This window comes from Gymnoscopelus microlampas (genome assembly GCF_963454915.1).
Source record: "Gymnoscopelus microlampas genome assembly, chromosome: 21".
Classification (NCBI taxonomy): Eukaryota; Metazoa; Chordata; class Actinopteri; order Myctophiformes; family Myctophidae; genus Gymnoscopelus; species Gymnoscopelus microlampas.
In genome coordinates this window covers 7,275,337-7,299,877 of record NC_139958.1, presented here as the reverse complement: position 1 = coordinate 7,299,877, position 24,541 = coordinate 7,275,337, and the positions used below count along the sequence as shown (strand labels likewise).

The 24,541-nt window shown below is 41.7% G+C and overlaps 1 protein-coding gene across 1 annotated transcript in view; it reads right to left on the bottom strand.

Annotated features, from left to right (window-relative positions):
- Window positions 1-24,541, bottom strand: part of mtrex (Mtr4 exosome RNA helicase) — a 52,870-nt gene that overhangs the window by 8,741 nt on the left and 19,588 nt on the right. Inside the window, exons 15-24 of the mRNA XM_084047594.1 lie at window positions 22,697-22,822; window positions 20,822-20,972; window positions 20,127-20,299; window positions 19,968-20,036; window positions 19,146-19,271; window positions 18,455-18,565; window positions 17,278-17,466; window positions 9,568-9,731; window positions 8,816-8,921; window positions 2,893-2,949 (exon numbers count right to left, since the gene is read on the bottom strand). Of these exons, the coding sequence (XP_083903720.1) occupies window positions 2,893-2,949; window positions 8,816-8,921; window positions 9,568-9,731; window positions 17,278-17,466; window positions 18,455-18,565; window positions 19,146-19,271; window positions 19,968-20,036; window positions 20,127-20,299; window positions 20,822-20,972; window positions 22,697-22,822 (1,272 nt within the window). The remainder of the gene's footprint in view (window positions 1-2,892; window positions 2,950-8,815; window positions 8,922-9,567; window positions 9,732-17,277; window positions 17,467-18,454; window positions 18,566-19,145; window positions 19,272-19,967; window positions 20,037-20,126; window positions 20,300-20,821; window positions 20,973-22,696; window positions 22,823-24,541) is intronic.

The following is a 24,541-nucleotide window of genomic DNA, read 5'->3' as shown; positions in this document are numbered from 1 at the left end:
TGGCCAAACGCAGCCAGAAATAAGTCTGGCAGTGAGAGAGTTAAGTACAGTACTTAAAGTTGTTCTGTGCAAATTTCCAAAAAACGACTTTTAGCAGCCTCTGCTGGTCATTACCGTCACTGCAGGCCGTTTCCTTATTTCTCTGTTACCCAGAATTCCATTCGTTTTCACCGGAAGACGGAAGTGTTTCAAAAAGCGTTCTTTTAATTGTTTTATACGATCTGTGGATCGTTTCTCTTAGCCAGTGGAGCATTAGTTACTGTGAGCTGTGTTTTCTTTTTCTGTTTTTTTTTCGTTCTTCAAATCATACAATCTGTTAAAATCAGCGTGAGTTTCCTTTTGTTATTAGCGCGGTAGTTCCTGGCCAAACAGGAAACCGGCGTGGTAGTTCCTGGCCAAACAGGAACTAACGCAAAATTTCCGGCCAGATGACGTTTCGAGGGAAAGTCATGCTCGACAGCGTTCAATAGAAAATATATAAATAAAAGGCTTTCGGGGGTGAAATTCATGGAGTGGGTGTTGTGAAACATTTGCCACTCACAAAAGATATACAATTTAACTTTAGTTTTACTGAAAACGTTACCTAGTATTACTTTAAGTAAATGTACTTAGTTACTTTAACACCACTGGTGAAAACCTTGTATGTGTCCACCACACCGTTACTTTTCAGTAACACACTCTTTTATACGATGATGTAAGGGCAGTGTTTCTCAACGTGGGGTCCGGGGACAACAGACGTAGTTCTTGTTCAGTTCTCCACTAGTCCCTAACTGACACATTAGTCTAGTTTTTATTTGTTGAGGAAATTGTCAATATATTTAGTCTTAGTTTCAGTCATCATAACTTAGCTTTTATTTCGTTTTCGTCAGTGAAAAAAGGTAGTCGACGAACACTCTTCCTCATAGTTTTAGTCGACGAAATCAACACTGCTTTCCTGTTGAGTGTGTCTGTGGCAGTGGCGTGCACAGACATTTTGAGGGGCAGGTGCTTAAGTAAATTATACTTTTTTTTTTTTTTTTACTTGGTCTGCTCTTTTTTTTCCCTCTACACCTATATCTCTTTGCCCAAAAATAGCAGATCTACAAGCCCACAACGCCTCGCAGTGTGAGGCGTTGTGAGCTTGTAGATCTGCTATTTTTTTGCTAAAGTTCTCCTCAGAAAAAGGGATGCTAGGTTTCGAGTGGTTATGGTAAAAAGAAAAATCATATCACATAAAGATTTGGCGGACCCCCTGTAGTAACTCTGAGGACCCCCTGTTGAAGACCCCTGCTGTAAACTGAAAAAAACAAAACAAAAAACTGGTCAAGAGGGCAAAGGGCAGGTGCTTTAGCATCCACCTAGAGTCTATCTGTGCACGTCCCTGGTTTCTGCGGGTATTTATACATATTTAACCAATGGAAAAATGACATGATTGTGACTAAAATGATAAACATTGGATCCGTTTGGAATCATTGGTTAATTTTTCCATTTCCTTAAAAGTAACTGTTTTGGACATACAAGGTTTCCACCCAACAGAGATGATAACAGTATAGAGACATTCTGCTGTTCCTGTTTAGAATATGGAATGACATCTATATCAGAGAAACACAGAAACAAACAGAGATTGATGATGTTTATGATGGGAGCAGAGGGAGCAGGTTATTGATATTTATCTCCGCCAGACCGAAGGCAAGAGGGGAATATTAGGTTTCTCCCCGTGTGTGTGCGTGTGCGTGCGTGCATGTGCGTGTGTGTGTGTGCGTGTGTGCGTGTGCCTCATAACCTTCGTTATGATGAATAGGAACTTAAAGGAGTAGTTCTCCCCAAAAATTACTTATTTTCTATCGATTACACTCCCATTTGTGTAAAAGAAAAACAAACACTTTCAAGATTTTTCTAAAATGTACAAAAAACAAAAAATAGCAGATGTACAAGATTGCAGTGATTGCTGTTGCTTGTATATCTGCTATTTTTTTGAGAACCACTGTTCTAACCCACTGTCCTTTGCTATTTATATATAGCTCAAATCTAAAATGACACAGGTGCTTATCGCAGGGGTCTTCAACGTTTTCAGGCCAAGGACCCCCTAGCTGAGAGAGATGAAGCAGGGACCCCCTCTATATTGTATAAAATTGTGTTTCAGTTTTTTTTTTACTTAGTCTTCTCTTTTTTTCCCTCTACACCTCTTTGCCAAAAATAACAGATCTACAAGCTTGTAGATCTGTTATTTTCGGCTAATGTTCCCCTCAGAAAAGGAATTCTAGGGTTCAAGTGGTTAATGTAAAAAAAACGAAATCATATCACACAAAGATTGGGCGTACCCCCTATAGTAGCTCTGAGGACCCCCTAGGGGTCCCGGACCCCCTGTTGAAGACCCCTGGCTTATCGGGTTAACATACTCTACCACATTGGTTCTCAAAGTGGGGTCCGGGGACCCCCAGGGGTACTTGAGGGGGTTCCAGGGGTACCCAGCAAAATGTGTAAATATAGCATCAGAATAATTTTAACCTTTTATACTTTGGCTATTCAAAAATAGCAGATCTACAAGCTCATAGCGCGGCACCGAGTGCCGCGCTATGAGCTTGTAGATCTGCTATTTTTGAAAAATTATAGTAATTATATATTTTTTAAAGCAAACATTTGCAACTCAAATCTTTGCTTCTGGTGGGGGTCCCTGGTGCAAAATATTTTGAGATGGGGGTCCCCAAATACATATCTAAAAATGTTGTCTAAATCCTAACAGTATGTTAGTATGTATTTTCCATGTCAAGGACCCCCAAAATTATATGTATTTGGCGGCGGACCCCCATCTCAAAATAAGTTGTTCCAGGGACCCCCCAGAAGCACTGGATTGGAGTTAAAAATGTTCGCTTTAAAAGGATTTGCATAAGAAATCCAGACTTTCTGCGTTACCTGCATTTGTCTTAGTGGCCCAGCAAGCTGTTCAGTCAGTTTTGGCATCTCGCTGGCCTGAATTAAGAGAATAAAAAACACAGCATTAATTCCACCTGAGAAAGGTGTCACAAACCATGCAAATTGTGAGCTTGTAGATCGGCTATTTTTGCCCCAAAATAGGGACAACACTTTCAAACTAGCAATCCTATGCGTCATATCAGCAAACATCTTCAAAGATTTTTTTAAAAATAGCGCAAATAGCAGCTCTACAAGCACACGAGGCATCGAAACCGCCGTACGACGAAGGTTACGTGAAACAAGGCTTAACCCATTGAGACCTGAAGCCGGTTCTACATGTCTCCTAAATCTCAACAGTTTTCTGAAAAACATATGTTTCTATATCAGTGGTGCTCAAACTCTTTCATGTCAAGGACCCCCAAAATGATATGTATTTGGCCGCGGACCCCCATCAAAATATTTTGTTCCAGGGACCCCCCAGAAGCAAAGATTTGAGTTAAAAATGTTCGCTTTAAAAATATATATATTCAAAGATTTGCACACATTTTCACGATTTTTCAAAAATAGCCCAAAGGTGTAAAATAATTCTTTTTAGCTCAAATCTAAAAATGACACCAGTTCCAGGTCTTAATGGGTTAAGTGGTGAAACTTAACAATGGGCTCAGCTGTGTGTATATAATAAACAGAAGAGCCTTTGTGTGGAACTAGATAGAGTGGAACAGCTGCATGTCAGCTGAGTGAGTCAGTCAGACAAAGATGAGAAAACGGAGAACAAGAGCACTATAAACACAACAGCAAGGAGCCAAAGGGGCCCCTGTGAGACACATTGACACGCACAAGTCATTGTGTCATTTGTTGTGTGTGTGAAGAGGATCGTGCCGATATGGAGGCTGATCAACGGGTTTTCATGAAGACATCTGTTGCTAGGGGTTGCCTCATGGACAAAACAGGCATCATAACATCACTAGTTTGCACTTAACCCATTAACCCTTTAAGACCTGAGGCGATTCTTAAAAATGTTTTCTAAATCCTAACAGTTTTTTGAAAAAAAAAAATCTAAAATAAAATGTTTCAAGACTTTTCAAAAATAGCAGATCGTTCATAGAGAAGTTCATAGCGCTATGAGCTTGTATATCTGCTATTTTTGAATAGCCAAAGAGATCTAAAGTGACACAGATGCGTTCCAGGTCTCAATGGGTTAAGACCTGAAGCCGATTCTACAAAATGCCTCCTAACTGTTTTTTGAAAAACGTATGTTTCTATATCAGTGGTTCTCAAACCTGTTCACGTCAAGGACCCCCCAAAATGATATGTATTTGGCCGTGGACCCCCCCATCTCAAAATGTTTAGTTCCAGGGACCCCCCCCAGAAGCAAAGATTTGAGTTACACATCAAAAAAATATATATTCAAAGATTTGCACAACATTTTCACGATTTTTCAAAAATAGCAGATCTACAAGCTCGTAGTGCGGCACCCGGTGCCGCACTACGAGCTTGAATATCTGCTATTTTTGAATAGCCAAAAGTGTAAAATAATGCTTTTTTTTTTTAGCTCAAATGCAAAAGTGACACAGACGCGTTCCAGGTCTTAAAGGGTTAAGTGCTTTAGTTTCTGTGGTTGGGAGCTCGCCAAGAATGCATTTAGAATGAGGAAAGGTTGTTCGCCCGTTATATTGGTTAATAAAAGGCCCAATAACGGTTACCTGGAATGAACAGAAATATGTGGATATTTCTGCCCACTGTGAATGTAGTATGTATTGTTACGGGTCACGTGATTAACAGCTCTGTGTTATCTGGTGCAGTCCGTTTCAATGTCTTATTTTTTTTTGTAACCCATTTTTCGCCCACTGGTGCCAATTGCCTAAGCTGTAATCCTGGGCGCTACTCTCCCTCTGCCAGCTTCTTATCACCTGGACAGGCCGCTTCTTATCACCTGACAGGGGGGAGTTTCCCCCGGTAGGACGTAGCGCGTGGAAGAAACACGGTTATTCCAACCAGTTCCTTTCCCCTCCATCAGGCGCCTCGGCTGACCAGGATGGGAGGCAGTATAGAGACCAGGATTTACTGCATGTTTTTTTGTGAGGGTACCCTAGGGCGGTGGTTCTCAAACTTTTTCATGTCAAGGACCCCCAAATTGACACTTAGTAGCCCGCGGACCCCCATTTCAAAAGATATGCCTCAGGGACCCCCATAAGAGAAGATTTTTACGTCTCTCTAGCAGTGATTCTCAACCATTTTAATTCCAAGGACCCCCAGTTTGACATGCATTAGGGCTACGGACCCCCATTTAATGGCATTTTTATCCCTGGGACCGCAATTCATATTGTAAATTAAAATCAATGTTAATTTAACTCTGAGAGTGTACAAATGGAACCAAATGGACCCGTTAGGGTCCATTTGGTTCCATTTGTACACTCTCAGAGTTACAGACCCATATGGGTCCATTTGGTTCCTATCCATCATTTAGCTGGGGACCCCCTGGAACCCCCTCAAGGACCCCTGGGGGTCCCCGGACCCCACTTTGAGAACCAACGCCCTAGGGGACACGGGGAGAACATGCAAACTCGCACACAGAAAGGCCCTTTTCGCCAACCCCACCTTAGGGGTATGGGCACCGAACACGCCCCACAGCTACCGACTGCACCACCACCATGCCCAAGCCAATGTCTATTACAGTAGTTCTCAAAGTGGGGTCCAGGGACCCTCAGGGTGCCAAATGGACCCTTACAGGTCTGTAACTCTTTAGTGTATACTCTCAGAGGTATTGGGGGGGGGGGGCTTCAAATGTAAAGGTTTGAGAACCACTGGTTTGATTATGTCAGGGGTTCTCAACCTTTTCAGGCCGCGACCCCTAAAATAATGATATTATTTCCGCGAAGCGCGCGCGATTTTTTTTTTGCGGTTCTGGGCGGATTGGGTTTGTTTTTTTTCCCGTTTTTTGGTTACTTTATTTCGGTTTTAGGGTTAGGTTATTTAATTATAATAGGTTATTTGATAATTATTTATTATATTACATTAAAAATGTTTTCCTAATGTTAATAATGAAATATTTGTATCTCGAATTTAGTAAATTAACTGATAAAACATGAATTAATTTAGCCTGACACTCAGCCTGAATTTTCATTTCGTTTCACTCCATTATTCAGTCTGAAAGGCCTCTCAATGCAGCCGATTGCTGAGATGGGGGCGTGGCCACATTTTTTTTTTTTCAAAGACTCTTTGGCGATTGGTTCGTACTGGATTATCCCGATCCCGATTCGTCGAACAGATTTTCAACCGAGGCTGAGACTTCCTATGAGAGCGTCATCAGACCAGAATCGCCTGAACATATTTTTTTAATGGCCGTGGCTAGCGAAAAAAAGTTTTTTTTTTTTTTTGCCACATTCACCAAAAAATCTGGCGACCCCCCCAAATTATTTGGCGACCCCCCTCGGGGTCGCGACCCCCAGGTTGAGAACCACTGTATTATGTCAGGTGAAAACGTCAGCGGCTGTGTCGGAGGGAAAACTCCTTCGGTGAAAACGCCTCCTCCGGAACAGCCTCTTGTCTTGTCGCCCCGAGTCTTCCCTAGTCTCCTCCTCCCCTCTACTCGTCACTAGTGCCATCCACCAATCACAACCCTGCCCCCGAGCCGTCACTCTGGCGATAAAGTCCATCTATCTGTGCCAGGGTTTCCGTTAGCCGGTATATACCGGCCATTGACCGGTAAAACATTTAATTGGCCGGTAAATATAAACACCACCGGCCACCGTGGCCGGTTGGGAAAATGCTGTTATTAGGCTACTTTATTATTTAAGCCTATTATTAATATTATTATTTGCATAAAGTAGTTGGCTACAACCATTACAATCATAATCATTTAAAGTTTTTATCATGATCTGACTGTGTGGTTTAATTCCGACAGCCTGCTTGGCTGCTGCTGTGCGCTGCAGTTATAGAATAGCCTATTCGTTGTACGATGGTGTCGCGCGTTGAAAATATCAGAGCTACAAGCTCACAGCACGTCGCAACGCGCCGCTTTGTGAGCTTGTATGTCTGCTATTTTTGATACGACACAACACCGCTAAGAGACACAGCTGTGTCTCCTCCTGATCAGCGCTGAGTAGGGTGGTTGAGGTTCGCTCGGGTGTTGATAAACAGAACCGGGATTTTCCGAGGCGATAGAATCTGAACCAAGCCGAACCCAATTGTCGATAAAGGGACCCGTCTCGTCCCGAACACGTGTGGGTCGTGGATATTATGCAAGCACAGTTACTGCAATGGATAAAGTGGTGAAAGTTGGTGAAAGCAACTATAAAGGCAAGTAATCAACCTCGCGCAAGGCCACATATATCATGACATATATAATTAACGTTAACAAAACAAAACAAAACATACTTTTGCATATCAAGGTTGAATGAGAATCGATGTAAAGCCCAAAATACATATTAATTTGTTTATACTGTGCGACGGAGTTGCGCAGGGAAACCACAGCCCGCAGGGTTATTAGGACTCGCACCACAACACCCTCGCCCCCATTTTTCAGGCGGACCAGCGGTTCTTGTATTCTTGTATTTGTTTTACTGAGGATAGACGTAGAAATAGGTTTAGGATTAGGTATAGTTTTACTGAGGTTAAGATCAGGAATAACGTTAGGGTTAGGCATAGTTTACTGATATGTTTAGGAATACCAGGCGAATACCGCCGGATTTTCCCCGGGGCGACTGTGTTTTGGGGCGAGCGTTTTGGTATTCGTCTGCTGCGTGTTCAGCAGCGCAGCTCTAACGTAACGAGGTGTAATGAGCCCAATCAGTTGTTGGGTGCATGTATGCAGTGCAAACACGCATGTGACGTTAATTATAATATGGCCGGTAAATTTATTCTTTGGCCGGTAAAATATAATCCTGCCGGCCATGGTGGCCGGCCCCAAAAATGCCTAGCGGAAACCCTGATCTGTGCCTCTGCTTTTATGTCAACCTGTGATTTCGTTCACTTTAAAAACACTCTTTGAGCTTAACCCATTAAGACGTGGAACTGTGTCATTTTTAGATTTTAGCTAAAAAAGCATTATAGCAGATCTACAAGCTCATAGCGCGGCACCGAGTGCCGCGCTACGAGCTTGTAGATCTGCTATTTTTGAAAGATCGTGGAAATGTGCGCAAATCTTTGAATATATATATTTTTAAAGCGAAAATTTTTAACTCAAATATTTGCTTCTGGGGGGTCCCTGGAACAAGATATTTGGATGGGGGTCCGCGGCCAAATACATATAATTTTGGGGGTCCTTGACATGAAAAAGATTGAGCACCACTGATATAGAAACATACGTTTTTCCGAAAACTGTTGAGATTTAGGAGACATGTAGAATCGGCTTCAGGTCTTAAAGGTCTTTAACAGGTGGTTACCAGATTGAATGTTATGTGTGACGGGTCAGGTTAGTATAGACAGGTAGGGTTTTGTTGCGTTCCTTTCAGCCGTTTGCAGCTGTAGTGAGTTATATTGTGGATCTGCCGGTTGAGGAAGCAACTTGTGTTTTGTTTGTTTATTGGTTTGGTGCCACAACCCTGCAGCCTTCTTTGTTCTCCATTCATCATAAGTTGTTGTATTCATTCATCACTTGTACGGTTGGTAGTTTTTTGGTATTCAGTTGTTTAACAGAAAGCTTTGATTTAGAGAGTTGTGTTTAGTTGTTGTGCCGACTGTTTTAAAGCCTACTCTCAACAAACTTAATTTGACCGTTGAACGACAGACACCAATCATCGATTGCCTCAGTTACACCAGCAGCTTGTTGCTTCCCTCGTTTCCCAGATGCCTGAACATTGACAGGGTTTTAACAGTATGCATATCCACACACACTGTACATTGTGAATGTATCTGTATGTGTGCATGCACGTACGTGTACGCGTGTGTGTGTGTGTGTGTGTGTGTGTGTGTGTGTGCTTACATTCTCCTGAAAGACGAAGCAGGACAGTAGGGAAGTGGCCTGTTCAGCCGTCAGATCGTTGAAGAGGCCGTTGAATATCATCTCTGTCAGGAGCAACTCATCAGCACTGTACACAACAAACACCACAACACAACGGTTAGTCCTACAGTCAAACCAACATGTGTAAGTGTGTGTCACGTCTACATGTGTGTGTTAGGGGCAGTGTTGATTTCGTCGCCTACCTTTTTTCACTGACGAAAACTAAGCTATGACTGATGACTAAAACTAAATATATTGACAATTTCCGTCAACAAATACAAACTAGACTAAAATGTTAGTGAGGGACTAGTGGAGAAGAGATCCAGTAGAACTAAAAGACAAGTCATTTTATGTTCGGTTGCGTGTTGCGCTCTGAAAATAGCCGATCTACAAGCTCACGACGCGTTGTGAGCTTGTAGATCGGCTATTTTCAGCATGCAACCAAGTGTCAAAATCAGCCATTACGACGCCATCAAGGCACCGCCAACATACATTTTAGTCAAAAAACTAGACAAAAACTAAAACATTTCAGATGACTAAAATATGACTAAAACTAAATCAAAACTTGTGGTCAAAATCAACACCGGTTAGGGGTGTGCGTACATGTGTGTATTAGGGGTGTGTGCACGAGTGTGTCATGTGTACGCGTGTGTTAGGGGTGTGTGTGTGTGTGTGTGTACATGTGTGTCACGTGTACACGTGTGTGTGTGTGTGTTAGGGGGGTGTGTCTCTACCTGCTGATCTCACAGGCAACGCGTCCCTTCATCTCGATGACGTCGGAGGGCGAGGCGAAGCCCAGGCGTCTCAGGACTCTCTTCCTGCACTTCAGTTTGTCCATCTGCAGCACCGTCCTTGCCTTCTTCAGCTCCCGCTTGGCTGTTCTGACATCCGCTGCGATCTAACACACACACACACACACTAGGGCTGTGAATCGTCTGCTATCTCAAGAATCGATTCGATTCCGATTCTTGGGGTCACGATTCCGATTTTTATCGATTTTTTTCAAAATAAACGATTCTCGATTTTTTTTTGATTTTTTTAGATTTTTTTTAGATTTTTTTCGATTCAAGTGCTATTTTTTCCGATTCGATTCAAAACGATTCTCGATTCTAAACGATTCTTGATTCAAAACATAGGTTTTATCAACTGATAATAATGTAAACACACAAAGGTAAATCCAAGATCCTCCCAAAAAAAAAAAAAAAAAAGATTTTTTTTTTTTTGAAAATCGATTTTTTTTTGTTGAAAATCGATTCTGAATCGTCCAACATGAGAATCGCGATTCGTATTCGAATCGATTTTTTCCAACACCCCTAACACACACACACACAAGTTTCTCCAACAGTTCTGCTGCATCCAACAGTTACATTCAAGTGATCCAAGTTAGCAGTAATGTAGTTGAGTCCAATTAGAACAGGGGTCTTCAATGTTTTCAGGCCAAGGACTGTCTAGCCGAGAGAGAGATGAATCATGAATCTATTATTGTACAAAATTGTGTTTCAGATTAAACTTTTTTTTGTTTACTTGGTCTGCTCTTTTTTCCCCTCTACACCTACACCTCTTTGCCAAAAATAGCCGATCTACAAGCTCACAACGCCTCGCAGCGCGAGGCGTTGTGAGCTTGTAGATCTGCTATTTTTGGCTAAAGTTCTCCTCAGAAAAGAGATGTTAGGGTTCAAGTGGTTAAAGGACGACTTCACCACTTTTCAACCTATCTTCATATAATAGGTCCTCACTAATGCTCATGATAAAATGATACATTTTTTTTCTAATCAGTCTGTGTCTCAGAGGATGGCTGTAGACAGTTCAGAAACCCGTCTACCAGTGACATCATCGTTAGGCAGGATTTTTTTTCCCAAAAAGATTACAATTTTTTTATTCCGATTTTTATTAAGGCGAGAACAATGGGATCTATTATTGCATTGCAACTTTCCAGGAATACAAAGCCTGCAGTTTCTATTAGCTTGGATTCCCCATCGATGATGTCACTGGTAGACGGGTTTCTGAACTGTCTACAGCCCTCCTCTGAGACACAGACTGATTAGAAAAAAATTGTACCATTTTATCATGAGCATTAGTGAGGACCTATTATATGAAGTTATGTTGAAAAGTGGTGAAGTCGTCCTTTAAGGTAAAAAATAAAACCCCATCACACAAAGTTTTGGCAGACCCCCTGTAGTAATTCTGAGGACCCCCTAGGGGTCCCGGACCCCCGGTTGAAGACCCCTGAATTAGAACATCTGCGTAGACCTTGAGCACACAATAATAATAATAATTTAAAAAACCTCTTGAGAGTGTATAACTGTAACCAAATGGAACCGCAAGGGTCCATCTCTATTTATACAATTGGCTTGTGGTTCTTGTGAAAGAATTTCCCATGCGCGGCCAGGCCAGTCAGACTGTGTGTGTGTGTGTGTGTGTGTGTGTGTGTGTGTGTGTGTGTGTGTGGGGGGGGGGGGGGGGTGTCAGACACACACAGAGATTTCACTCACAGACCACAGAATATGTTCTTCTGTGCCGTCTGTTGTTGCATTGCGTTTGTCATTAAAAAAGTAGGGTAAGTGATATGTTTTGGTCAAAAAAAATAATTCTTAAAAGGTTAAAGCACTATATTCTGATAGTAATCATTGCTATAGAGTGTTTATTCACTAACAGGAGTCTCCCCGTCTCTCCAGCTCTTTAATAAACAGTTACTGAACAAACACTCTGTAGCAATGAGTAATATTAGAATATAGAGATATCTAACACTTATGTTAACCAAAGAAAATCACTTACCCTACCTTTAAATATGTAGCCATGTGCATGACCACAATAACTGTAATAATAGCATATAGCCTGTATTGTTGGCTACTAGATCTGGATGTGAGGGCCGCGTAGAGAACCGAACCTCTGGTTTGGTTACATTTTGTTGTAGACTCTCAAGAGTTCCAAGTGAACACTGAGGATTTCACAGTGTAGTATACTCTGTAAACACGCATCAAATCCATCCATCCACCTATCTGTGCCCTGGCTGAGTCCATTATCCACTTTAACCATTACCGCTAATCACCACAGCATGCTCGAGGACCAACACACACACACACACACACACACACACACACACACACACACACAGATTAAAGCAAAATAAAATCTCACGACTGAAAGAAGTCCTAATATGTGATTTGTGAAACAGCGTGAAAGGAGCCCACACACACACTAGCGCCGTGTTTGATAAACAATTAGCACAAAATGTAGAATGATGGTGTTTTGGTAGCCATACAGCCAACCAGTTGAAGAAATCGCACATTGATGCTAAAGTCGGACCATACCAGCCCTGACCAAAAAAAAGGACAGTCATTTTGTGTTTTAAAACAAAATGCCAGACGCCAGAGGGTTAACCTTTGCTTTCATGAAATATCTGAGATCATTCGGATCTGAAGATTGAACAACATGCATTGTATTGCTAGTTTGACCACTTCAAAATAACCGAATATAGGCTGATCTATAAGCTTACAACACGTCACAGTATAAGCTTGTAGATCAGCCTATTTTCGGTGCATGGCATGCTTTCATAGAAGACATGCTGACTTCTATGGAATCCAAATGACTGAAATCAGTCGTGGCGACTGAGAACTTTAATCCATGCACACATACACACACACACACACACACACACACACACACACACGCAGGATCTATTATTAGAGAGCAAATAACAATGAAGGCTCTGCATTGGAGCAGAAAGCTTTGTTGTTGAAAACAGGTTTTAAGTGGACACACATGTGTCTGGTCCACATGGTATGAAAAGTCAAAAGTAAGTATCAGAGCAATTTGACTGTCCCTTATAAACCCATTAAACCATTAAGGCCTGAGGCCGGCCTTCTAAAAATGTTTTCCAAATCCTAACAGTTTTTTGAAAAAAAAAATATTAAAATGTTATTTTCAAGATTTTTAAAGCCAAAGAAATTTAAAGTGACACAGATGCGTTCCAGGTCTCAATGGGTTAAGACCTGAGGCCCATTCCACAAAATGTCATCTAAAATCGTTTTCTGAAAAAAATGCCAAGGACCCCCAAAATGTATTTGGCTGCGGATGATGCGAGAGCAGGGGAAAGACAGGACAGAAAGTGCATGGTGTCATAATGACACACAGTGTAGCCAGCAGCCTTCAATCCAAAGAGGACATACCACCCAGACCCCCCTCTTAGGCACACATCACACTCATTCACTTTCACCAGATCTGCACAAATCATGTTAAGTGGATCCATTTCTGATTCGAAAACAAGAGGATTTCACAGACAAGTTTGTATGCCTGTAGGTCTAACCCTCGACTAATTGATCGAGGGAGTCCGAGTCGACTGCCAATCTCTTAGTCGAATCATAAAAAATGAAAATAAAGTTTGAAAAAATAGGATATACATCATGATTTATTGGGAGAAACCAAGCAAGTACTGTATATGTTCAATCAGACATTAAGCACCCCTAAGGTCCAAATGGAATGTTCCTCTATTGCATAACATCTTGTTTGCACGATTCTCAGTCGAATCATGCATTAGTCGTGTTGCATTAGTCAATTATTAGTCGACTATAGGCAACATTTGGTCTATCAGAGTCGACTATAGAAATCCTTAGACGGGGACAGGCCTATATGCCTGAAAGGGGCAATGTACTAGTACTGCTGTGTTGTGGGGATCAAAGTGGAAGCTACTAGGGAGAACTTAAAGAGGCTTAGTCACAGACGGTTAACCAAGGTCAGGAGCGGAACGGAGTAAAGCCTGATTTACTTAGTTGCATGCCAGTGTCGTCAACCGCAAAAATAGCCCCATCTATACAATCACACAATGCATCCTAACGCATGGTATGTGCTTTAGATTAGCCATTGTCGCGTTGCGGCACTGGTGCAGAACAGTGTTGATTTTGACAGCATAGCATAGTTTTAGTCATAGTATTTTGAATAAAATTGTGTTTAGTTTTGGTCATATTTTAGTCATCTGAAAGTCATTACTGTTAGTCTAGTTTTAGTCGAATAAATATAAGATTTTAGTCGACTGTTGATTTAGTCGACTAAAATGTATTTTTGGCGGCTGTGATGCCATCGAGATGGCTGATTTTCACTTAGCTGCATGCCGAAAATAACAGATCTCCAAGCTCACAATGCATTGTGAGCTTGGAGATCTGCTATTTTCGGTCTGTGACGCCCGCGTGGAGGGAACACGTTATTCCAACCAGTTTCCTTTCCCCTCCATCAGGAGGAACATGAGGTTAGGTATGTTGACTCTGGTGCAGATTTCATTTCCCTAATGTGAGGTTCCAGCATACCAGTTAGTTACGACCTTGCTAGGCTGAGAGGCATTCTAATAAGTGCCGATACCTGATCATGATGAAAGCACACCAAATGCATCTACCTCATGTAACCTCGGAAAACAACCCCTGCCAGCTGTTAAAATCAAAGCAGTTTGGGTTTTCTAATAATAAAGCAATAATACACTCAAGGTCATACTATACTCTGAGATATTGGCTCTGCTGTGTGGCGTGCTCTTAGGCAAAACAAGGCCCTAAGCCTTAGCGCTGTAGCTCAGGTGTCACGTTCCCTCTCATGAATTATTGCTTCACTGAAATGAATCAAGCACACACCATTGTTTTGGGCATTGGGTCAGTGAAGCCTGTAGGATTATCAAAGACTTCAGCCCATGGACCGTTTCAGATGCTACCGCATGGCAAGCAGGCTAAGACCAAGGGCAGTAGGCTCCGAAGCAGCCACTGTACTTTAACATTTATGAATGATTGATATTACTGGGCTGGCCTTTTGCCTACTACTACTACACAGTGTCAGCTGTGCACACACAATCGCACATTTCTTACAATATTCAAACATCCTTGTACACACACAGGCGCCCGACACTTGACATACAAAGATTGCACACACAAGCGTAGGCACACATAAACGTGCGTACAACTGTGCAGTATACGCATGTAGATAGATGCTTATATATACACATTAGGGATGGGCGTTTGGGCAATGTGTACAGTGCTCCACGGTTAACCCATTAAAACCTGAGGTTTCAATTCTACAAATGTCTTCTAAATCCTAACAGTTTTCTGAAAGACTGCTGTTGCTATATCAGTGGTGCTCAAACCTTTTCATGTCAAGGACCCCCAATATTATATGTATTTGGCCGCGGACCCACCATCTCAAAATATTTTGTTCCAGGGACCCCCAGAAGCAAAGATTCGAGTTTAAAATGTTGTTTAAAAAAATATGTGTATTCAAAGATTTGCACACATTTTCAAAATTTTCCAAAAATAGCAGATCTGCAAGCTCATAGCGTGGCACTCGCCACGCTATGAGCTTGCAGATCTGCTATTTTTGAATAGCCAAAGTATGAAATATGGATAAAGTGTTTACACAGATGTGTTCCTGTTTGAATGTGTTAGATGCAGTTAGGTAGTACATCATCATATTTATATGAATTAACATTGCTGCTCATATTAGGAGCAGCTGATGACAGTAGGATACTTTCCCTAATACATATACTGCATAGTGCATACATGTTTATGTATATGATATTTATAAGTAGGACCCATGCACACAGCACCTTCGAAGAACCTCAACGTGTGCCATGAAGATATTTCTACACCTTACTACTTGTTATTCTTAATTCTTTCATTTGCTATTGCTGCTGTAATGTTGAGGAACTGAATTACACTCATATTTTTTACTTGATTTCCAAATCTCAATTTATTTTCTGCCAAGGGGCAATTCAAGACGGTTGTTTTCATTCTTACACATTTCCATGCACTCCTCTGATAACCTTTTTATTTATTTATTTAGTCCAAAAGGAGGTGGATCTCTGGGCGTTCTGCCAGCTGGCCTATGAACACAGGCAAAGTCTATATATTGTCCTTCAGCTCTTCCTGCGTTTGTCTGTGCGAGTACACCACCACCGCCCATCCTGCTTCTAAAGGAAGCAATAGCGTAAGCCATAAGGTCATTCGTGGCGATCAAGCGGTGCTGATATGATTTATTTTAGCTTTAACAGTAAAGATAAAACAAATACGTATTTCACTGGTAAGAGCGAACGCTACAGCCTATTGTTTCCAGCCCTTACTTTCAGTGGGGCTTGACATTTCTGCATCATTTATTTCACGTTCATTTAATTTATTATATTTATTTAATTCGTTTTATCTTTACCGTTGATTTGAATCAACAATAAAGATTAAAACCAAGCAGTATTTCTCTCTGGTAAGAGCCAACGCTGGCCTATTGTTTACTTTCAATGGGGCTTGACATTTCGCCATGACATATTGTAGTTGCACACATTTTCTATTTCAAAATTCCACACTTTTTCCAGACTCAAACTTCCAGAATTTGCAGTAGTTTTTTCATACCATATTTGTTATCTGTGTAATAAAAATATAATGTTTATTAACTCATTGACTGCCCGGAGCAATTGAACAAATCAGCCCTTGCCAGCGTTTTTACTAAACTTGAAAAAGAGCCACAGATTATTACACTTCAAAAGACGGAGGAGTGTCTTTGCTTACATCAGAGGAAAAAAAGCCTGTCACCGGGACCCTCCGTTCTTTAGTTATTGTACTGTAGCTTTACAGGCCGCTAGATTGGTCGGTAAAAGTTGCTGAATGATGATTTGTTTACGTGACGATTCATTTTAAAGGACCTGGTTGTGACGATGACATTATGATTGACATCATTACAGACAATACACAATGACATCGCTGACTGACTGGCTGTCATCTGGATCATGTCAACAGATCACCAACACGTGGTTAAACACGTTATCCCTGATGTCCCTATGTTGGGCATTTAATTATAGGCAAAAAAATATAAGAAATGATAACATAGGGCTTGTACGTATGGAGCACAGCTGTAACCATGTCCATACAGGTGCTCAATGATATGCCATGTACTGTACAGGGAACATACAAAATATAAGATCAGTCCAGTGGTTCACAACACGTCACATTTTTCTATTTTCAATGCATGACACAATGCACAACCAAGAAGGAATCAGGCCTTAGTACAGATGTGCCACTTCAAAACTTCACATGTCCTGCCATCGCCAAGACAGTACATTTTCAGGGGATTCCCAGGGCAATAAGAGGGACAAAGAAGGGCATTTAAAATGCTGAATTATTTTGATGATCACTGCTTTTATGATGCTAATTCATTTGAGCAACTGGTCAAATCACCTTTCGCCTCATAATGAGTCTGACACCTTCTTCAACACACATTCTTTTGTTCTCATGTATATGGTGTCTGTTGAAGGGAAAAACGGGGGTGTGTAGTGACAACTTCTTTTCAGGGGCAAAACAGTGCATTTTAAGGGCAGAAAAGGGAGGAAAAAAATGCCTTTTCAGGGCACTTTCAGGGAAAGAACAGTAACGTGTGAAGTTTTGAAGTGGCACATCTGTATTTTGCTCCATACACACACACTATCTTACCAGGGATTTCTTCTCACAGAGGGAGTAGACGGCCTCCAGGCTGGGGTCACTGTGCATCGGGTGGGAGTACATGCGGTGCTCAAACGCCTCCACCTTCTGGATGACCTTCTTCAGGGCGGGGTCCTTGATGCCCATGTCGTCCACGGGGTCCAGCAAAGGAATGCCGTCCGGGAAACGTTTCTGCACCTCCTGAGAGGGGGAGACGAGAAACGATTAGAAGTGCAAAGGAGGGCCTGGACCGCTGGCGTAGGGGTCCAGGCACCTAGGGCTCAAAGTAGCATGACAGGGCGTTGCGGATTCGAGTCCCAATCCCGACGACCTTTGCTGCATGTCACTCCCCATCTCTCTCCCCATTTCCTATCAGCCTAATATCCGATCAATAAAGGCATAAAAGCCCAAAAGTAAATCTTAAAAAAATAAGAAGTGTAAAAGAGTGGGTGAAATTATTTTACTCAACATTACAGTTAATACAGGAAGAGTTAGAATAGGGGAGAGAGAATAGAGCAGAAAGGAACACATGACACAGAGCTGGCTAAATAACATGAAGGCAAATATGCAAAATATAAAATACAATGTCCAATATACATATTTGCAAAGGATAGATAGACGGCACTACGGAAGGCAGACTTGCTTGAGAAAACATATCCAACATATGGAATAGCAGCAGGTAATTAGAATCATAGTTCCGGCATGGTTTAAGTCGTTGGTTCTCAAAGTGGGGTCCGGGGACCCCCAGGGGTACTTGAGGGGGTTCCAGGGGGTACCCAGCTAAATGATGGACAGGAACCAAATGGACCCTTATGGGTCTGTAACTCTGAGAGTGTACAAATGGAACCAAATGGACCCTAACGGGTCCATTTGGTTCCATTTGTACACTCTCAGAGTTAGATTAACATTGATTTTACAATCTGAATTGGGGTCCCAGAGATAGAAATGCCATTAAATGGGGGTCCGTACGCCTAACGCATGTCAAACTGGGGGTCCTTGAAATTAAAATGGTTGAGAATCACTGCTATAGAGCCGTAAAAATCTTCTCTTATGGGGGTCCCTGGCATATCTTTTCAAATGGGGGTCCGCGGGCTAATAAGTGTCAATTTGGGGGTCCTTGACATGAAAAAGTTTGAGAACCACTGGTTTAAGTGACATATATGCAAAAACATATGTTTGCCATAACTACCTGTATAGACTTCAGCATGAGCTGTCTGTTGTCAAAGGGCCTCAGGTCCTTCGGGATGTATAGACGGACTGAGCTGATGGAGTTCAGGAGATGCAGCATTACTGGAACCACCTGGAAAATAATTTAAAAAAAAACATATTGAATATATACCTACTAACAAAAAGTAAATTGCATTACAATAGAGATGCACATCTACTGCATATCTACACCAGATCTCTTTACCATCTACAAGTTCCAATGCGTCACAACTGAGCTTGTAGATCTGCATGTTTTGCTGAATATTCGCCCTAGAACAGGGACGGTTACGGTTCAAGTGGTTAATTTGCCTGAGGTATAAAGTTAAGAGATAAACATGTGCAGATGATTGACAATGCTAGTGCCAGGCTAACCCTAACTCCTAATTAGCACCACCTCTAACTACCCCCAAGAGACAGTGGGGGCAGTAGCATGCCACTTGGACACAGGCCGGGGTCTGATCAGCCTCGGTCGGGTCGCCTGGAGGAGGGTGTCCCGAAACACCCAGTGAATCCACTCCAGGTAACTAACAACACTGATGATGTGTCGAAGTTTGTGCATCAGCTGATGTTTTATTATCCGTGTGTATGTGTTGCATCCACCCGCATCTCTCCAGTCTTTGTTTGTGTGTGCTGTATGTGTATCTTTATGTGTTTGTGTGTGTTGTCGCACCCACCTGCATCTCTCCGGTCTCTCCCGGGGCAGCAGGTTTAGCAGCCTCGGTGGCAGAGTCCTTCACACTCTCCTTACTGCAGTGGACCAGGACCTCCACCACGTATAGAGGCTCTGCGTCTGAACCGGCCTACAGTACACACCCAAATGAACATTAGTCTCACACCACGGTTAAATGTTTTAAAATATTCAAGCAGTTGGTTTTTCAGTTTGCCTTTGATTTCAGTTTAGTTTTAGTCGGTTTTACAAAAGCAATGTCAGGAATTGACTAGTTTTAGTTTAGTTTTGTAGTCTTTGTTTTTTCAAGTATTATGAAGAACACGTTGATTTATAGAAACTGAAAAGGGTAGGATTAAAGAATGCATGATATCAGATATGATGGTGGAAAAAACTAAAACAAAGACGATGATACAGCAATTATATTTCACTAGTTCATTTTTGTTTGAGTTAGTTTTGAATTGTTCATTTTTACATTTTTTGAAGAATGTGTGACAGGGTTATTGTTAACAACTAAAACGTAAGAAAAAATAACACAACAGCCACAGATGTACATTCTTCTGCATCCAAGCAAAACAGACAAACCGTCTGTCTGTTACTTTTCAGGATTCAAATTCAAAAACAGCAAAAGTTGCAGATCTACAAGCTCAAAAAACATTGGTCTGCGCTGTGTTTCGAGCTTGCAGATCTCCCACTTTTGATGCTTTTGTGTGACACCGTAGTATGATCCAGCAGGGAGTTAATTTACAAACACAAAAAGTTAGAACATGGCGGATAAGAGGTTTCTGCCCGACAGCAACCAAACACAATGTGTTGTGACATAATATACCTTCACGTTAGTCTTCTTAGAGAAGTTAACGACCACGCCCCAGCCAAAGTCTGAATCTTCATTTTTCACCTGAAGCATTGCAAGAAAAAAAGTTATTACGCAACATGTGAGAATAAGAGATGCTGGTTATCGTTTCATTCATGTAAGTGTGTGTTTTACCTTGACCAGTCGTCCAGGCTGTAAAAAGGGTAAGCAGTATTTGGGCTTGTGGACGAACTCCTGGATCTCCTTGCCCAGTTTGGCGAGCTGCTGTCTGATCTTAAAGTAGGTGACCACGTGTTCCTCATTTGGGATCTCGATGGCATGATACTGTTCCTCCAACTTCTTCATCTCTGCACAGATACCGTTTAACCACATTAACAACACAAATGTTCATTTCTTTTTGTAAAAATTAGAATATTTCGTTGCAACGTGAGAGAGAGAGAGAGAGGGGGGGGGGGGAGTGCTGATTGAAGCACATTTATGTTACTGCATTGCTTATTTCTCACCTCAAATGTTGTCAGATACATATTTAATATTTTAATGTACCGTTTAAGTTTTAAATGAGAACATTTTGACTAGCAGACAGACTAGCAGAACCAACAGTGTCTCTATAATGACAAACACCTGGGCACAAGTAAATTAAATCATGACTCATTATAGTTCAGAAGGACTTGCTGATGTCATCACACAGTATGCTTGTGTTTGGCAGGAAATTATTCAGATTTACAAAGAGACTTTTGACATACAAATGGTTTGCTCTAAAAGTGTGAAAAATAAAATGTTTTTTTAAATGCTCTAAAAGTGTGAAAAATATATAGTAATTTAAGTTGGGACCCTGAGTGTACGTATGCTATCTGCATGGACAAACTTACTCTCCACTACACCGGGCAAAGCCCTGTAGTGCTGGAACTGGTAGAAGGATTTCTCCAGCATGTACTCTGGATTGATCTCCTCCACACGCAGCAGGTTCAGGACCATGTTGTATGTGAGGTGGAAGGCGCTGTTCAGGGGGTCTGCAGAGCCCTGCACACAGCACAACACAAGAGTTACAGTTAAATGTTCAGAGGGTCTGCAGAGCCCTGCAGAAAACACAAGAATTACAGTAAATGTTCAGAGGGTCTGCAGAGCCCTGCACACAACACAAGAATTACAGTAAATGTTCAGAGGGTCTGCAGAGCCCTGCACACAACACAAGAATTACAGTAAATGTTCAGAGGGTCTGCAGAGCCCTGCACACAACACAAGACAGAGTTCAAGTTAAAAAGATCACAAGATGAAGTAAACCACACAATCCCTGTGAACTTGTAGATCAGCTTTTAAAGTAGTTGATCAGCCTAATTCATTAACATAAAAATGGTATTAGAATTTGTTTCATGTTGATTCGAAAATAAATCGACATCTGGCTTATCTGGACACATCATTTGTCTTGGGTTTATGATCACAGATGTGACATGCCCATATGAAGACCGCTTGAAACCGGGTTTTCAGGCCGCGAAAATGTAGGTGTTAAGGCAGCCTGAACATCTTAAAGAATTAATTTTCGATCAAACGAATTATGATCGATAGAATAATAATAGATAGAAAGCTAAAATAATAAAAGATAGCTGCAGCGTTAATCACAAACTAGGAACCCTAAGTGACACATATTACACATGGAGCACAACTTCCTCCAAGAGACACTGGGAGAGATATCAGACACTAAGCCAACAAGCGGTTTCACATCATCAACTCAACCTCTTTCACAAGCCAAAGGTCGTTAAGTCAAGAACTGAGAAATATGATTCACTAAGAAAGAACGGGCCAAATAGTCTCACTCAAATGACATACAAAAGATAAACTTGGGCAACATGCCACCCCCAGGAGCCCAACTGGCCACGGTCCAGACCACGGGCGTCCTCTGAAGTGTACGCACACGTGTTGTGAATATTTTAATGGAGCAACACAGGTCCCAGTGACCCAGGGAGAGAACAATTATAGGGTCTGTTATCTGGCAAGCTCAATTTAATTATTCAGAGGAACGGTCAAGTGTGTTTGAGAGATGCTCTTGGGACCATCCTGGCAGTGTGAACACGGTTACAGCATCTCTGAAGAGAGAGTGGCGGGTTTGGTATAATATTGAGAAGAACTGGCTCTTGGAAATATTCTACGATTTATCGAGGTGAAGCAGAAATAGGAATGCTAAGTTTGGAGAACGGTATCGAATCACATATCATCGCTGTCCAAAATCGTTACTTTTCAAGAAATGGAAAAAAGAACCTGGTGTTCCAATGGATCCAAAGTCGTTACTATTTAGTCACAAGCTTGTTAATACTTTTCTTTTTTTTAAATGTATAAACCTCAAGGACACACTTAAAGGGATAGTTCACCCCCAAAATGACTTTTTTTCCTATGAATCAGTCACCCCATGGAGACTGTTTGTTTTTGTCGCATTCCTAAGCCAATAATTTGATGACTGGCAGCGGTTCCGGTAGTGTCTCTACCGGAACCGCTGCCTACCGGTCCGCTGGTCATCAAATTATTGTCTTAGGAATAAGACAAAAACAAGTCTCCATAGGGTTACTAATCGATAGGAAAAAAGATTGTTTTTGGGTTAACTATCCCTTCAACATGCTTTACTTTAAAAATGATTTGAAAATAGCAAATCTAGCTCCAAGCTCACAACGCAGCTATTTTCACTAGTATTTGGCATTACACTCTTGTGCGATAACACAAACAAAATGCTTCATGGCAGAAAGACGGGTGGGTACCTTGAGCAGCTGTTTACCAACCGATGGGCTCATTTTCTCGTCCACCATGAAGATGACGATGCCTCTCTCGTCCATTCCTCTCCTCCCAGCTCGCCCGGACATCTGGATGTACTCACCTGACGTGATCTAGAACAGGTGCAACCCACAGTCATGATGCTAAAAAAAGAAGCAGGGTAAACTGGACACATTTCTTTAAAAAGGAATGTGGCGTATACCTGTGGTGCAGACAAGGACAACATTCCACTATAGTCTAGTTCACTGTTTCTCAAACGTTTTCATGTCAAGGACCCCCAAAATGATATGAATTTGGCCGCAGACCCCCATCTCAAAATATTTAGTTCCAGGGACCCCCAGAAGCAAAGGTTTGAGTTACAAATGTTTGCTTTAAAAAATATGTATATTCAAAGATTTGCACAAATTTTCAAGATTTTTCAAAAATTGCATATCTACAAGCTCGTAGCGTGGCACTCGGTGCTGTTTTTGAATAGCCAAAGTATAAAATATGGCTGAAGTGGTTAAAATGATTATGAAGCTATATGATAAAATGTTGCCTGGTAGCTGATTGCCACACCGAGTGCCGCGCGATGAGCTTGTAGATCTGCTATTTTGAGGGGAAAAAATCGTGAAAATGTGTGCAAATCTTTGAATATATATATATATATATATATTTACACTGTTAACACAAATCTTTGCTGTTAACAAACTATTTTGAGATGGGGGTCCGTGGCTAAATACATATCATTTTGGGGTCCTAGATATGAAAAGGTTTGAGAACCACTGATATATTTATATATATATATATATATACAGATCTACAAGCTCGTAGCGCAGCACTCGGTGGCGCGCTATGAGCTTGTGTATCTGCTATTTTTGAATAGCCAAAGAATAAAATAATGGTTAAAGCGCGTTCTCGTTTTTTTTAATGGGTTGAATTGATGAAATACACTTCACTGTTGCATTTCTTTGCAGAGAGAATCTCATGTGTAATTCAGGTATGTTACAGGGCTCTGAGTGTGCCTGCGTGGAGCTTTGGCACCGACGCTCACCAGATGTTCCTCATGAACCTCTTGGAGGGCAGCTTCCTCTGCTCTCGCATTCTCTTTGTGTGTGTTTCTGTGTGTGTGTGTGTGTGTGTGTGTGTGTGTGTGTGTGTGTGTGTGTGTGTGTGTGTACAAGAGTGTTTTATGGGACCTGCGGTGTGCGCATGTGTGTGTGTGTGTACGCAAGACCCCGTGAGTGCACACGTGTGTACAAAGTGATGATGAAGAGTCGGGGCTTCTTAAGTGAAGCCAGCTTGATGTATGGCCCTCAGCCCTTATAAACAATATGTGGCTGTTTATATGATGACATAAACCATCCGGTTTCCAAGACCTTATTAAAGGGCTCACAAGCAGCAGGCAGTGTGTGTGTGCCTGCCCTGCTCCAACACTGCACTCAGGTCAGTGTTGTGGTTTTATAAATAAAAAGGAAAAGGCATCAACGTAGTCAGAGGAAACCCATTCCAGATCAGGGATGATGCGGGGGGGGGAACTTTCACCTGATCATGTATGAGTAGCTTCAGAGATTAACCCATTAAGACCGGGAACGCATCTGTGTAAACATTTTAACCATTATTTTATACTTTGACTATTCAAAAATAGCAGATCTACAAGCTCATAGCGCGGCACTCGGTGCCGCGCTATGAGCTTGTAGATCTGCTATTTTTGAAAAATCGTGAAAATGTGTGCAAATCTTTGAATATATATTCTTTTAAAGCGAACATTTGTAACTCAAATCTTTGCTTCTGGGGGGTCCCTGGAACAAAATATTTTGAGATGGGGGTCGGCGGCCAAATACGTGTAATTT